The sequence below is a fragment of the Chrysochloris asiatica genome, unplaced genomic scaffold, assembly GCF_000296735.1.
Source record: "Chrysochloris asiatica unplaced genomic scaffold, ChrAsi1.0 scaffold00007, whole genome shotgun sequence".
Lineage (NCBI taxonomy): Eukaryota > Metazoa > Chordata > Mammalia > Afrosoricida > Chrysochloridae > Chrysochloris > Chrysochloris asiatica.
The window spans coordinates 9,573,101-9,589,673 of NW_006408525.1; the positions used below are offsets into that span (position 1 = coordinate 9,573,101).

The 16,573-nt window shown below is 44.4% G+C and overlaps 1 protein-coding gene across 1 annotated transcript in view; it reads right to left on the bottom strand.

The window, feature by feature from the left end:
* The window catches only part of YPEL2 (yippee-like 2 (Drosophila)), a 44,605-nt gene extending 31,746 nt beyond the window's left edge, over window positions 1-12,859 (bottom strand). Inside the window, exon 1 of the mRNA XM_006832376.1 lies at window positions 12,603-12,859. Within this exon, the coding sequence (XP_006832439.1) occupies window positions 12,603-12,719 (117 nt within the window). The 5' untranslated portion in view covers window positions 12,720-12,859. The remainder of the gene's footprint in view (window positions 1-12,602) is intronic.
* Window positions 12,860-16,573: the final 3,714 nt, after the last annotated feature.

The following is a 16,573-nucleotide window of genomic DNA, read 5'->3' on the forward strand; positions in this document are numbered from 1 at the left end:
ACAACAACAACAACATCTCGCTAGATCGTAAGCTACCTGAAAAAGGGCAAGGTTTTGCTGTGTCAACTCCCGTATCCCCAGTGCTTCACAGAATTGCTGTCATTGTTAAGTGCTGTCAAGATGGTTCAGACTTGTTGTTGTTAAGTACCGCAGAGTCGGTTCCGACTCATAGTAACCCTGCACAGGGTTCCTGAGGCTGTAAATCTTTACGGGAGCAAGAAAGCCTCATCTTTCACCCACGGCACAGCTGGTAGTTTCAAACTGCTGACCTTGAGGTTAACAGCCCAATTCGTAACCACTAAGCTGCCAGAGCTCCTAGCAACCTTATATAGTCATTCTGAAAATTGGTTGGTGGGCTTGAACCATTAAACTTGCAGTTAGCAGTCCAGTGCTTGTACTACAGAGCCACACCAAGACTTCAACCTCACAGAGTAGTACTCAATATATACTGTCTAAGCAAAGAGGTTAAGTGCCTTGTCCAGGGTGGCATTGAAAATTTAGTGACAGAACCAGGTCTAAGACCCCAGGTAGCTTGACTCCTCCCTGGAGTTTTAAACGGTGGCAGCAGCTCTCCTAAGGTTGTTCTTCCGTTAAAATGATGAGATTGCATAAAACTAGCCATGCTGTCTTGCTTGGCCACCTTGTGACTATGGCTGAGATTGATGTTACAGGTCTGGCCTGCAGGGTGGAGTTCTCTGGGCAACTAGCTGACACCAGGATGCCACAGTGCCTCAACCCTCACACTCTTCATAACATAAAGCCATCTCCTCTGGAATCACATAAACCGAAATTTCTCCTATACCCATTTCATGAGTCTTTCCATCATGTAGCCCCGAGGTCGGCACTCACCCTGGGACCAAATTTGGCCCTTCAGCTGTTTTGTAGGACTCCTGGTGTGGTGCTGTAGGATTCGCACTGGACTGCGAACCACAAGATTGGTAGTTCAAACCCACAAGCTGCTCCTTGGAAATCCTATACAGGATTGCTATAAGCCGGAACCAACTCCAAGGCACTTAACAACAAGCTGTTATGTAAATAAAGTTTTACTGGGACACAGCCATGCTCATTTGTTTACATATTCTCTATGGCTGCAGAGTTGAGTAACTGGGACAGAGATCCTACCGCCAACAAAGCCTAAAATACTTTCTGGCCTTTATAGAAAGTCCCAACCCCCGATTTAGTCCTAGGAATAGGATATCAAGACTCCAAATATCCCCTCCCTTCCATAAAGGAACTGATTATTCCTACTCTGAAGTCAGTGGACCAACTGGCTTTTGAATGATGTCATTTCTTTTTTTAGCACTTGTTATAGACCTGGATCCAGGCTGTGATTGTGCCTATCACAGATTCACAAGGGCCTGAAACACCTAGCCCAGAATGGCGCTTATTTAATAAACAAATAAACAGAGGCATGGGAAGTTAGCCAGTCTGGGTCCTGAACAAACGTCCACCCTCCCTCCTGTCACTTTCAAGGTGACCAGTCACCCAGGTGCCTGGTGACAGCCTGGTGACCTAGATTTGTCAGACCATATCTTATCGCTCTCCTTCCTCGTGTATGTACTCAGCACCTGCCCCCAGAGTGCCCAGGGCAGACTGGGCTGTTGTTTTTATAGAGAATGAGACAGACAGGGAGGAGCTCTCCTCCCCCACAGACATACTTGCTTTTTTTCTTTCTCCTACTAGGAGAGGAAGACCAGGCAATATGGGGAATCAGAGTTTCAGGGGCTCTATCATGTGTTCTTTCACTCACCCCCTCTCTCTCCTCAGGTTTCTTATGTGAATCTGTCTGGGCTGAAACTTAAAGGACTTCTCAGAGCCCTATCTGCCATTTGGAACATTTAGCATTTAAAGGAGAGAGACTGGTGGGAAAAGTCAGGCAGCCTTCAGAAGGTCAACCGTGTAGCCACCACCACCCTCTTTCAACAATAACGAGAGTCTCAACAACACAGACACAGAGAGAATGACGGTCTCTCATCCACTGGTCATCTTGAGCTGCAGCCAGCCCAGGTGGAACTTTTACTAGGATAAGCTGGCTCCGGTCAACATTGCAGAGACCTAAAGAAATCATTAAGTATAGGGACAGCGTCAGGAACATATTTGGTTATCTCATGAAAATTCAAGCAAACTGGATGGAAAGCAATATGGAAATGTGGACCTTGTCAACTGTGCAGAAACCCCCAAGGGCCAGGCTCTGCTGCCACCAGCTGCCCCTTCCCATGGTGGGCTTTCCAGTGAGCAAATGATACTGGCTACAAGCTCAGTGAGGCCAAGGCACACATCTGTTTGCCTCTGGATTACCTGCTGTACTGTAGCAAGGCAGAGAGGTTCACTAAATGTAAGAACACAATAGGGCTTGTTGAAAGCAGTTTCACCCTGGGATCTTTTGTTTTGCAAGGAAACGCTTTTCTGTTTCCTCATTTATCTCTTGACAAGCTGAGGTTATAGTGAGTACTCTTGGTGGAGTCTGTCCTACAAGGAAGGTAAAGGAACAACTGGGCCCCCAAAGATAATTTTCCTTTGGAGAAACCTAAGACTTCTCTACAAGGTGTCCTAGGACAGGGGGATGTGAGAGCCAGTGCCACCTGCCTGCCGGTTGACAACACTGTGGTCTGGAAAGGAAGAAGTTTATGGACTGATTAGATGTTTTTAGCAGCAGCTAGCGAGTTCATCTCCTCCTCTCTTTCTCTCCTCCGAGTCAGGGTCTAGTCACGCAGAGTACGGAGGTTCTCCTTAGCTTTGCAGCCCCGTTCCCTAACTTAGAAGGAACACTCTGGGTCAAGGGTCAGCTGGAAGCACTCTGGGAACAAAGGTGTCCAAGATTTTTCCTGATTTTGTTTTTTTCTGATAAGGAAATAGCTCCCTTCAGAAGTCCCTCTTCCCACCCCAACCCTGAGGCAAAGAGACCAACACTGACAAGACTTCTCAGCTACTGCCCCAAGAAGGAGGCCCTGGGATTCTTGTCCAGCTGCCTGGGCCACTCTTATCATAGTAGTTTGAGTTCTTTGTAACTGGTTTATGTGTGGCTCAGGGGCCAAAACAGCCACGGGACAGACTAAAAAGGGCAAGGACAGAGATTTCGTTTAAATTCTAATGAGGCCTGCGGACGCTTGCAATAGGCCGTAGAGAGTTACTGCCCTGGTGATTTGATGATGCTAAACAGGTTACAACGGAGCTTCCAGACTAAGCAGGGCTAGAAGATAGGCCTACAAATCTGCTTAGAAAATGCAGCCAGTGAAAACACTATGGATGACACCACTCTACTTCCCAATCAACCATGGGACTAGCACAGGACTGGGCAACATCTGCTCCACTGTACTTCAGTGAGGCCAGGGGCTAGCAACTCAACAGCAGCTAATAACAACACTGTGGCCTCTTATCATCATCTGATGTTAATTAGAAGATGGCGGACCTGAAAGGAACCTTCAAAGGCAGTCCTAATCTAATGCTTTCATTTGGGTGTCCACAATGTGCCATGCAATCAGGCTAAGTGTGCTGGGGACAAAGTGGGACAAAAAAAAAAACAAAGTAAAGAGGCCTCTCTCTAGGCCTTGATTTCCTCATCTATAAAATGAGGAATTAAAACTAGAAAATGCAGGTTCAAAGGCCCCTTTCAAGTTCCAAGAGTCTGAGACCCCAGAACATTTAAAACCTTCTTTGGAAATAAGACAATTATACATAAAAATGTGCCTGTAATTGCAATAACATAGATTGTATTACAACACTGTCATTTATTGTCAAATAGGCAACGAAGGCAATGAGGTCTATAGGAGCTCAGAGGAGAGAATGAATCTGATAGAGCAGGAAGACACCCTAGAAAAGAAAAACTTGAGCTGGTCTCCAAGAATGGGTAGGAAATGAACAGAGAAAAGAAAACATTCTGAAGCAAGGGGAATGACAGGAGGAAAGAAACAATAGGATAGGATAGGATTTGCCATCTATATTACTAAGGGAGACCAGAGTGTTTCCTAGACTGTAATCTTGATGGAAACATACTGCCAGCTCTTTTCTCCCAGAGTCACGGGATGATTTGAACCACTGACCTTTTTGTTAGCAGTCAAGCACTTAACCATTTTATCACCAAGACTCCTTGACCAGAAAAGACCCAATATGCCAAAAGGCTCTAGTTAGGTCAAGGCTGACAAGCTCTGGTGAAAAGGGGCAAAAACTGATCTAGATTTGAACCCCACCTGAGCTCTTCAGTCAAGTTACTTAATACCCACATTAAGGCATGTTTTTCCTAGCACATGGTAGGTTCAGTAATAGTAGTTAATAACAATAACAAATTTATGGTGCCAACACAACTTCATCTGTAACATTCTTTAGCCTTCCACAGTGGACCTTCCATTCCCATGTGCCCTAAAGATCACAGGCTCTTTGAATCTAGGAATTATCCCTTAGCCCTAGCACCTTGCCTAGGCCCTGACGTATTTTTTTGAAATACAAGAAGTTTTATTGAATTGAACAATCTTTTCCTATCCATTGGATTCTGGTAGGGCTCCAAAATACAGCAGCCAAATCAGCAATGGTGCAGTTTCACCAATTTCAGTGGCTGGAGGGAATGTCAGTGCTCCAACAAAAACACAGGGAGGAGTCCTGTACCTACTTCTTGCTTACTGAGGAGAACACCCTGTTGAGAGGAGTTTCTTTGCATTTTGACTAGAATCACAGGATCATAACCACCAGCCTCCTCACTGAAGTTGGAGTCACTGATGTACAAACTTATCTTTTGACTGGGACCTTACAGGCACTTGTAAACCAGAGTTAATTTTCAGGGTACACCTCATAGTTATAGCGAACATTGCCTTTAGGTATTTAGAGCAACCACATAGAAAAGATCACATCTAAGCATATTTGAGCTCCAGGTGCCTGTAGTCTGAAGCAAAAAAATTAAGATGGTTCACCAGACTTGGTCCCTGACAACTCTCTTGACAATCCATTGGTAAGCAACTCTACCTGTGTCCATATCATTATTTTTTCACATGAAACAGACATGACTATAGAATAGGTTTGCCCCCCACCCCAATCCAAAGAAAGTGACTTCTTGAACCTAACTCTGCTTTTTCATTTTTGTTTTGTTTTGTTTGGGACCCATGGAATGCTTGTCTCTTTCTTTCCTAAGCAGTGGTCAACATATACCTACTGAATGACCACCATGTGTCCAGAACACATGTAGACCACCGAAGAGACATATACGTTTCCCCATTTCTAGTTTATTCCTCAGAAGTCCACCTGCCACACACCACACAATATTCACCATCCTAAAGCAAAGCTCTGATCATGTTATTACTTACTCAAATGCCTTCAATTGCACCCAACTGCCAATCGGATAAAGCTCAAACTTCTATTCTTCCGACAACATGACTTCAGCCTACACTTTTGATCTACTTGCAGTTTTTCAATATGTAACCAGAGAATGGCTTTTCCCTGCACACTTCCTTCCTCTTTGCCCCTCCCTGCCAAATTTCACGTCTAAGTCTACGCTTCAAGACACATCTCAAGGCCACTTCCCTAAGTCTTGCCAGAACTGCAACTTCAGGACAGATTTGAATTTTCCTTTCTTAAATCAAGAATCCTTGAGAACCTGATAAAAACTGTCCCTAAGAAGATATATGTGGCACATACAATTTCAATTCTTTGAAGTCAATCCATGAACCTCTGGTTAAAAACCCCTGATGTAGTCTTTGGAATCCATTAATCTAATGAGTTATGTTCGGTGCTAGAGACACAAGATGAAATCACAATCATTTCCTCAAGTGGTTCACAGGCTAATGGGGAAACAAATTGCATTACAATTGTTTTAAGATAAACATAAGGTGAAATGCAAACTTCAAGAGGGGATAATTTATAAGGCCATTATTTTCCAACTAAACAAAGTTCCTTGAGAATCAAATCTTTAAGGGCAGTGTAATATACAATAGTGCTGCCCCCCCTTCCTCCCCCCTCCCACACCATGTCCAGTATTTATGGAATTTGACAAAAGAGTAAGTATAACCACAGTCGGTCACACCTACTATCACTGAGACCCCTGAGATTCAGTTAAGTTGGTCCCATTTTTGAACCAACCATTCTATACAAGGGGAAAGTGGTGTTTCCGTGGTAGCATTTGAGAGACCTGGGTTTGCCTCGTGTGCAGCCCACACCCATCTGTCAGTGTAGGCTTCCTTGGTGCTGTGAGGATACAAACTTTTGCTGCAGAGCTTCCTGACTAAGGCAGATGAGGAAGAAATGACCAGCTAGTTCAGTCAATAGAAATGTATGGGTCACAATGGTCCATCATGCATTGTGTTGACAGCGAACAACATCAACTAAGCAAAACCCAACCCACTGCCACTGAGTCAATTCCAACTCACAGAAACCCTATGTAGGGTTTTCCAAGGCTTGTCTTTTTCCTGTGGAGCAGCTAGTGGGTTTGAACTGCCAACTTGTAGTTAGCAGTCCAGTGCTTATTCTACTGCGCCACACCTAATAACATGCTATGTAAACGATCCCAACCCACTCTGCAGCTTGTCTCACCCTAAACTAGTTCACTTTGTTCCTATGGAGGACTGACACTGTAAAACATTTTTTTACAAGCTCCAAATGCGTTCTTTCTTTCTTTCTTTTTTAAACCAAGAATCTATCATATCCCTTTGTTTTGGAGATTTTTTGTACAGATTGGTTGACCTGTCACCCCTCCTTGGGTGGTCAAAAGATAGCTCTTTTGCACTCCTCCAGACGAATGCTTCATTACTAGGAGGGGTTTTCAAAGGTCAAATCGCTGAGGAAGAGACTAAGTTTTAGCTTAAAAATGTGATTCTCTTTACAAATGCCAAATTGGTTGAATGTGTTTTGTAATTGGAGTTATGCTGTAACTTTCCATAATGTATCACTTCTGCCTTTACTGTATTTCAGAAATGCTCTTTAAGACACACTGACAAACATTCAACAGCAAAGAAGCAAAGGCAACCACTGTGGTATGGGTCACAAGTTTGAGCCTGTTTTCAGCTTCTTGTTCCTTATAGTCCATCAATCACTGGTAAGAAGCCCAGCCCCCCGATTCCAGATACAGCATTTTTATTAAACAGACATTTGGTTTACATGCAATCTGGTTCTTTTTCCTACACCTGCAAAAATAGAAAGACTACTTTTACTTAAATAATGGCTATCACAGAAAAACCACTGTGTCTTATAGCCATTGGATACCAGAAATCTTTCTCAATTAAGAAAACGAAGAGTTCAAAACATATTTTGCAAGTTTATCTTCTTCCAGAAAATAAAATAACTATCTTCCAGAGCCACATCTTGTACAAGCACTATCTGAATTACGCTGCTTGAGTTGACACAACAGTCATGGATACTATTCATACAATTGGATGTTCACCATAACACTTCCCAGGGTACCTACAGCAAAAGCAAGAAGGGGAGTTTTAGAATGCCTGCTCCTGTTATTTATTATTACATGAAGTTTTTCAAGATGTAAATAATTGCATTACTTGGGCAGTAGGAATTAAGAGTAATCTATATCCGGTACAATGGCAGGATAGGACAGGTCTTTGTACAACCATACCAGCGCCCACTCCATGTCATGTCCACTAACGCTAAGCCCACTGCATTGGAAGAACAAATCTTTTTCAGAATCACAGGTGCCGAACACTAGTGCCAAGCTGAGGCTGGGAAACTGAGGGCAGAGTGGGTCTCTCCATAGTCACCAGATCAGTACACAGCTTGATTCAAAACATCTTTACTCCCTACCACTCTTCTCAGTGTAATGCAACATCTAATCTCTAAGCAGGAAGAGAAAACCAAAATGCCACCATGGTAAACCCAATGGAACCCTACAGGGAAAGAGAAATAACTGGCTCTCTAAAGGTTTCTGGCCTCTGAACAACTGCCTCGCTGGTGGGAATTAGTCAGGCCAGGCTTCTCACACACAGAGCACCTGAAGAAATGAGAGAGAGCGATTGCCGGTTCTAAGGCTATGTAGCCTCTGGCTAGTCAATGAGATCCTCAGATTTCCTCGTGAAGAGGGGCTTGGACAGGATAATCTTCACAGCCAGGAAAGCTGTATTTGTCACCAGAAGATAATCTGCAAGTTTCACACAGTATAGACAGTTTGAGGGTGAGCAAGAGATTTCTTCTTACCCCCTACACTGGACACTCACTCAACAGGCTCCTACAATGTCTTTCCTCCAAGGCCGCAGAGCACAAAAGCAACTAAGTGTCTTGGAACGAAGTCACACTTCCCCAAAGTGGGTTCCTGATGGATAAATCCAATTCACTGGTCCCACATGACTTGCTCCACATGTCACTGAGGGATTAGCAGGGAGGCAAGGGAAGGGCTACAGACAGAAAATTCCTAACTCAAAGCTTTATGAAGATCCAGGTTTCCCCCAACAGACAGATTGGTTCTACTAAAATGAGTGCTTAGATTCTTCTCACTCGGGGCAGCTAACTGTTCCAGTTAAAGCTATTATTATTTCATAACCAAAGTATTTTTACACTGGGCCTTGCAGCATTAAGGAAGAAACAACAGTGTGAGCAATTCCTCATGCCAACTCAGAATACCTCTGCATGCATTTAGACCACAACACCCCAAGAAAGAAACTGTAGGATGCCTCAGCACATTCCCTAGATAGTTCCATCATCAACTCAAAGAATTCCCCCTATAATCCTACAGAGCAAATGCTGTGCTACCTTCATTTCAAAGCAGGAACACTCAACTTTGCTGTTGTTGACTTCTAGCACCCTCCAGGTTCTAAAGTAAAACAATCTTAGCTGAACTAAATCTGCTTCGTGCTGTACAGAAACAATCCCAGGGGACCCATCTCACCTTTTGTTGCTGTTTTTAAAATAAATAACAGCAAGGCCAAGAGGAGCAACGGGACAACTTGATATTTGCATAAAAGCTTTGTAATTTGCAAACAACCCACACATCCATGATATCATCTGAACCTCCTAACAACCCAATGAGGTAAACCAAACCCTTCAAAAAAATAAAAAGGTCAAAATAAATAATAATAAAAAAAAGTCACTCCTATCCTACCTCACAAGACTATGGTAGGAATTAAATGAAGGGTGGCAAATAGTAAGTACTAAATAAATAGTAGTTACTAGCTCTTAGAACACATAAATATTATTTTGCCCAGTCTGTGAGCACAAAACAGAGTCAGATTAGATAGTTGATTTCAGGCAAGTAGGCCTTTAGGGTTCTAGAGTAAACTGAGGAAGTGGAAGATCTAGGGCATAATTCTTTCCACCATACCAACCTAGACCCTCATTGTTTAAAACTTTGCAAAGTACACAGTTCCACCTAAACTAAACCATGAGGACAGACAGGGAACACAAGTCCCAGATCTCTGCTTGAGCATATACTTGAGTGATATTTCTCGGGACCTTTGCAGCCCTTTCTCCATAATGAAGGCCAACGCAAAAAATTTTTTTGGCCAAACAGAGAATGTCAAGCGTTCAGATGAAAAGCTCTATGACAAGTACAAAATGTCATTTAATTACACTGCTGCTCCAGTTATCTGCTTCCCAACTCCCACTGGACAGACTTTTAAACCGCGTAGGAGATTAAGTCAAGAGGGGAGAACAGGACAGACATTCTCTCTGTGAACTTTCATCCATGGAGGAGAGAGGAGGAGACAAAAAATTAAAAGAAAAGACTCATTTTCCTAGAAGGGGGCTGGAGCAATGATCTTTTCCGTCAAGCAGACCTGCCTAAGAATCTATAGATTATTTAACACCGGGGGTGGCTGTGGAGTGAAATAAAGGACTCTTTGTGCAAGGCCAGCCGCAGTTCCCTCACTCTTTCCCCACAGTTAGGCATCTAACCCAACTCTCTAAATCATCACGCTCTAATACACCCCCATCTGTACACTGGTTGTAGCCACAGCAATGAAACTGAAGCCAGTGCTGACTTTGGCCTGGACTTGTGAATGAGCCTTTCTACCCCAAAGGGGAGCAGTAGGGGCAGGGAGAAGGACATGAGGCCAGTGAAGTCTCTATTGCTCATCACTCGGTTCTCTCCCAATGTTCACACTCCATCTGTCCATTTATTAGTTCATTTACTGAGCTCTTGCCATGAGTCTGACCCTTAGGTACAGTGATGACAGGACATGGTCCCAACTCTTGAAAGAGGAACAGAGGGTCTGAAATAGCCCTACCTGCATATTCAGACATATTGCTTATTTCCTGGAAGCTGAAGAATACAGCAAGGGACAGGGACTAGCAGGAGACATAATTTACAAACCAGGCTCTGTGAGATTGTCAAAGGCTCTGGAGAGCAGGCCAGAGAGAAAAGACATCAACTTCTGTTCATTTTACAAAGTCCCATTCAAATACCACCTCTTCCAGAAATTCTTCCAATCGCCAGCTCAAAGAAATCTCTTCTTTCCTGAACCTCTGGCCCTGCCCGTCGCTAGTTTGAGAATTTGCACTACTTCTGAGTCTCAGCTTCAGCAGCCATATAAAATACAACTCATATCACCTAGCTTAAGACTTCTCATGAGGGTTAAGTAAGAGAACATTTATGAAGTGTCAAGGAACAGTTTTTAGCATATAGTGGGTGCTCAAAAAATATTAAGTCTTTGATCCTCCTCCACAAAAGAGTTTTATTGGTACCTGAATTTCTTATGACACATAGCTCTTCTTATATTAAAATGAGGAGTCCTGGTGTGGCATAGTAGGTTAATGCGCCAGACTGCAAAGTCAGTTGAATCGCAAGTTTGGCGGTTCTAACTCACCAGTCACTCCTTGGAAACCCTATACAGGGTCACTATGGGTCGGAATTGACTCAATGGTACTTAACAAGAACATATTAAAGTGACGCCTTGGTCCACCCCACCCCACCCCTAGATACAGACTTCTGAAAAAAAGGACAATTCACAATTTCTCTCTACGTGCACAGGTCCTCTTCCAAAGCTGAGGGCACTGACCCCTTTCTTCACTCATGGACACAGCCTGTCCACATCCAAACTGCCAGACTCAGGGGTTCACCAAAAATTCAGACGAAATCAGATGAGTTGACAGAGAAGAAAGCTAAAGGCTGGCTGAAACAAAGAGCAACTATAACAGAAATGGTTACGAAGCACAAGTGGGGCAGAACTGAAGCCCAGTCCAATGGCAAGACTCTGAGGCCTTCAAGCAGGCTGTCTCCTGTTAGTTCCCATGGGCAGGGGCAAAGCTGACTCATTCAAGTGGACAGCTCCTCAGGCAAAGTCCACTATACTTTCATTCAACAGCTCAAGATCTGAGGTAACCCTGGACTCCAGAAACCACTAACTGGATCCTCCATCCCTCTATGTCTGGGTATGCCAAGTCAGAGGCAGACAGAGTCATACCACCTTTTCTAGCACAGTCCTGGGAATCAATCTGCTATAGGTCGGGGACAGAATTCGGGCTCATTGATTTTTGACGTGGCTCCCTAGAAAGGCAAACTCCAACTCCACCTGAAGAAAAGTTCTAAAGACTTGGGGCTAAGTCAGGAAGCACTCGCAGGAACTCCAGATCACGGACATGGACACACAGCCATCCTCTCTCCTCATTCCCTATTCCATGTCGGTAAAACCTGTCCTGTGGCCAGCTCAGCCCTGGCAGAGTTTACGCTGAGCACCACAGTCACAGACTGTCTTTTTCCAGGAATACTGATTTTTTTCTTTTTAACTTAATCTAGAGCTATACAAAGTTTTTGTTGTTGTTGTTTTACTTTAATGGCATGAAGTCCAAGTTCTGCGGAAAGATGAATTTCAAGTGAAAAGTCCCCCACAATCCTTTTCTCCTAGCAATGTAGTCTAGTAAAACCTGTTTCTCCTCTCTTGGGAATCCAGGTCCAGGGAGGAGGCAGCTCTCCTGGGGATGACGCTGATCTAGTTCCTGGATTGCATGACTGCCACAGGATTTTTTTTTTTTTCTTTTTCTTTTTAAAAACCCCTGTCCCAACCTCAAAAAGCAACTGCCAAGACTCCTCAGGGAAAAGAAGATTCCATTCTTTGTTCAAACTGTGATCAAAGTGATTCCATATTATCTCATGTAGAAGTCCGATAGGTTCCCAAAGACCAGTGAGTCATTTCTTCAACAGGCTACCTTTCTTAGAAATTCAACTGTCTCATACTTTCCCAGGGGCTTTGAAGGCAGTGTCCTCTTATGTCAGCTGAGAAATCCCTCTTACAAGACAGTTCTCTCCTTCCCTGTATCCCCTCTACCACCGCCCCGCCCCGCCCCACCCCCACCTTTCCTAAATCACTTTTCAAGTGGGCAACACTCTGCATGGCATTCATCGGCCAAGCTACAGCAAGCAAGCATAGAATTGGCCTCCAAACACTGCTCACCCCCTCCCTCTCTGACCTGCACACCGACAGTCCCCAAAGCCTCCAACCCAGATGACATCTAATTCCCAAAACAACAATGTCTATTCATCCCTGTTCCTAGGATGCCCTAAAAAAAATAACCTCAAATTATTTCTCAGTTGAGTTAGACAGTCTTGTCAGTCGGTTCTCCCGTATAAAAGATAGGTTATAAATATCCCAGTATTTTTGGGAGAGTTTGCAAATGTATGCAACCTTGGAAACAGGAAGTACCCTCCCCCAGAAAAGGCACAGAAGGGTCTTGCAGGAAACATGTACCTTGGAAATGAGTTCATCATGATTGGCTAAGTGAGCTCTACAGTGAATGCAGCTGTAGGTCCGGTGACAGGAAGGCAGATATGCCTGAAAAGTCTTGGATCTTGTCATCTTCACCATTGGCGCCGCTGAGTGTGGGGTGAACTCCGGGGTGGCCCACGAGGCACTCCCACACGATGGGTCGCACGGGAAACACCGGAAGACACAGGTAAAGGCCGTGGTTTGGCAGGGGGTGGGTGTGGGGATGGCTCCACACACGGGTGATGTCTTCAGAGGAAGGACCTTCAAACAGAGGTCTAGGGCTGGTTCTCAACAGCCTGCAGTGCCAAGAAAAAGGAAGTATCATTAGCTGGTGAAACAAGGCTTCTGACAAAGTAAGGAGAGCCTGACCTCCACCTAGACAGAGGGCAATGCTTACAGGGCAAAATGACTCCCTTCTCTCTCTTGCACTGGGCCCCAAGATGACCACTAAATAAGAAGAAATCATTCAAGAACCCAGTTTGTTGGTTGTACTAGAGTTGGAGGTTCCATATCAGCTCAGTGCTCTCAGCAGCTATCCTAAGTACCTTTCCAGACACCCAGCCCACTGGCCTCATCACCATTCCTAGGAAGTCCTAGACAGTGGGCTTGCCAACAGCCCTAGGAAACGACTTCTAAGGAATTCTCCTGTGCCAACAAAGACGAATGGCGAGAAGAAAAATAGTTCAGCCTCTTTCAATTTACTACATCTAATAGGCACATATGGACTTCCCATCTATTTCCATTTGCTGGGAGTCTTCCCAACACTTGAAACCACCAACTGCAGAGGCAACAAACCTCACACCTTCCTTTGCTTACAGACTGAGCACTGTGTACAAAAGATCAACTACCAGGACTCCTGGTGTGGCGCTGTAGGATCAGCACTGGACTGCAAACCAGTCAACTGGTTGCAAACTGGTCAGCAGTTCAAACCCACCAGCTGCTCCTTGGAAACCCTATACAGGGTCACTGTGAATCAGAGGTGACTCGATGGAACTTTACAACAAAAACAACAAACCAGCTCTTTTGGAAAAAGAGACTTCCTTTGTAGTACCTTACCCAGAAAAGGTTCAGGAAATAATTTCAAAAGAACAAATGAATGAATGAATTTAACAGCAAAATCAGATTCCTGCTTCTGAGACAGTGAATTGTATTAGCATCTCTCTCCAACCCTCAGGCTCCCAGACACAGCTCACAGTACCAAACATCTCTCCTACCATAGTTAGTTTCGTTTCTTTGACTCCGCTGGGAACTAAGGACACGGAGAATGCACTGTGGCTCCCAGAGCGCCCAACTGAGCTGGTCTGAGGGCAGAGTCATGAGGCCTAAACCTGCTAGACTCACTCTGCTTCTCTGTGCACATCTCCCTGGGCTTCACTAATGGGAGTGAGTGTTCCCACTTGCCTACCTCCCAGGAGAACAGGGAGCGTTAATTAACGCCTGCATCACGCTTTGAAGATAAAATTATTTAAAGAGATGAGGGAGGAAGACAAACAAAAATGAAATCTTCCTTGCTGGATTATGTCTGGGATCCATTTGGATGTTTAGAGAAAGCCTGCAAATCCTACTCAACTTTCCCTCTAAACTTCACAGAACCAAATCTACTAAAGGGAAGCTGCCCTCCTCCCTAACATCATCCCCCCACACGGTCACCAAAGGCTACCACAAGCCTAGAACTCTGTAGCCCTTCAGTGGCCATCATCGCTAGCCAGCAGTGTTGCTGTGAAGGGCCATTAAGTCAGTTCTGACCCATAGCAACCCTGTATAGTGTTTCCTATGAGCAGCTGGTGAGCTTGAACTGCTGACCTTGTGATTCAAACTTACTTTGCAGTCCAGCGCATTAACCCACAGCCCCAGCATTAGGTGGAAGGAAAACAACGGTCACTACCTCGTACATCCAGTGATAGCATTTTCTTGCTGCAGCCCCTAGCCAAGCTGACCCCTCATCCAGAGTGACCAACTACCAGGAGACAGACACTTCACTACTGAAAGGACTTCAACCTCTGGAGACCCAGACAGTCCCTGCTCAGTCTCCTACTACTAATTTTTAAACACGTGAAATCAGATTAAAGTACACACTATAGTTGTACTTTGAAGGCATGCCAAGTTGGAAATAGTTCCCCCAGCTTTGCCTTGGGGCTATGCCTGACCATAACGATACACGAACCCCTTTATCATACCCTAGGCATACTCTGCATAGACACATCACTAGAACTCACAGTGGATTTCAACAACAACAATAACAAAATAACAATACGAATAATAAAAGCAGTGGACCAATGATGACATGTCACAGGTGGTAGAAAGAGCCACCAAGCATCCCACTTGGGGTTTTCTGAAATCTGGACAGTATTTCCAGGAAAGAAAGGAGTGGTGTTCATGCACAGAATAGAAAAGACAGTCACGCTAAAGCTTGAGGGAGGCTTCCTCCAGACCAAATGCTTCTGAGCCCACAGCCCCAGTCACCCAGTGGGGAGTGTGAGGAGCACTGGTCCTATCCATCTTACACAAACATCAAGAGAAGGACAGGAAACAATGAGCCCAAGCTGCAGTCTGGGTTTATGTGGCAGCCACAGAGTCTGTTTTCTTATACATGCAGACGGCTACATTATGCATTTCCCTGGAGTAGAATGATTTCTTCCCTCACTTCTCTTTGTATCAAACTAAAAAGTTCACAGGCAGGAGTTTCTGCTTATGTTCAGCATCAAATCCAAAACCCAAAATGTATTCAAGACTATCTTCTGTACCTTCTGAAGGATAAGCATTTATGCACACACATTCAGTTAGCACTCTAGCTCTGAACACAGACATACACAAAAAGACCATAAATTGCACCACAGAAGCACCCTCAGCAGTGTCCCAGGCTGCCTGGTGCTAGAGAGAGCCCTGGAGAGCCCACACAACAGACAAAGTCTGTATTGCTGCTTCTTCACACATGCATCCAAAAGAAGAAAGAAAAGAAAATGTAGCTTGCTGAAATAGGAATCTTGTCCAACTGGCCTGGGGCAAACTAGAAGGAACAAGAAAGGATTTGTGGAAAGAAACATGCTACATGATCTGGGAAGGGCCTGCATCCCTGAGAAGAGAGGAAAGAGAAGGCTAAGGAGGAAAAAAAGAGCTGAGCGCTGGAAATGAAAAATCATCACATACTCTGTCTGCTTCCCTCTTGAGAAAATAATAAAAGCTTCCTGCATTTTAGGAAGGAAGATAAAGAAAGGTGGACCATAAGATGAGGATGGGGCTTCAGACATTTTCATTTCTAGTCTAGCGTACCTGATAATGGGGCCACAGGCTCCACAAGTCCAACTTGTTGAATGTTTTGTGGAGTCCAAATTGATTCCCATCAAACGAACTTGATATTTAAAAGCCTCGGGGCATATGTATAAATTAAACACTAAGTGAAGTAATAATCCACCACAATGGAAATTAAAGGAAGATGTGCTATCACCATGACCCACACTGATTATCATGTACAGAATTGTTGTTGTTAAGTGCGTCAAGTCGGTTCCAACTCAGTGACCCTGTATAGGGTTTCCAAGGAGCGGCTGGTGGGTTTGGACTGCCAACCTTGAGATTCAAACCCATCTTGCAGTCCATTGCTTATCCTACAGTGTCACACCAGGAGTTCATGTAAAGAACTGATGTTGAATATAATACTAAGAATACATCTCTTAAGTACACCAACTTGAGAACCAACTATATAGGCAGAGCTTGCCAAACCTTGCTGGCACACAGAACAGACAGGTCTTTCTACAGGAGCCCTAATTGTAGCTAGAACTAAAAACAGAGCCTGTTGAGTGCCACCAGGAAAGGTAACAGGACATACGGATTTTTCAGGAAACCCATGGAAGAACCCAATGCATGCTGTGAGAAGCAAAGCTGTACCAACACACACGGAGCCACCAAAAGCAGCTCAAGAAAACGAGACTCACTGTGGGAAGCAACATTATCAGCCA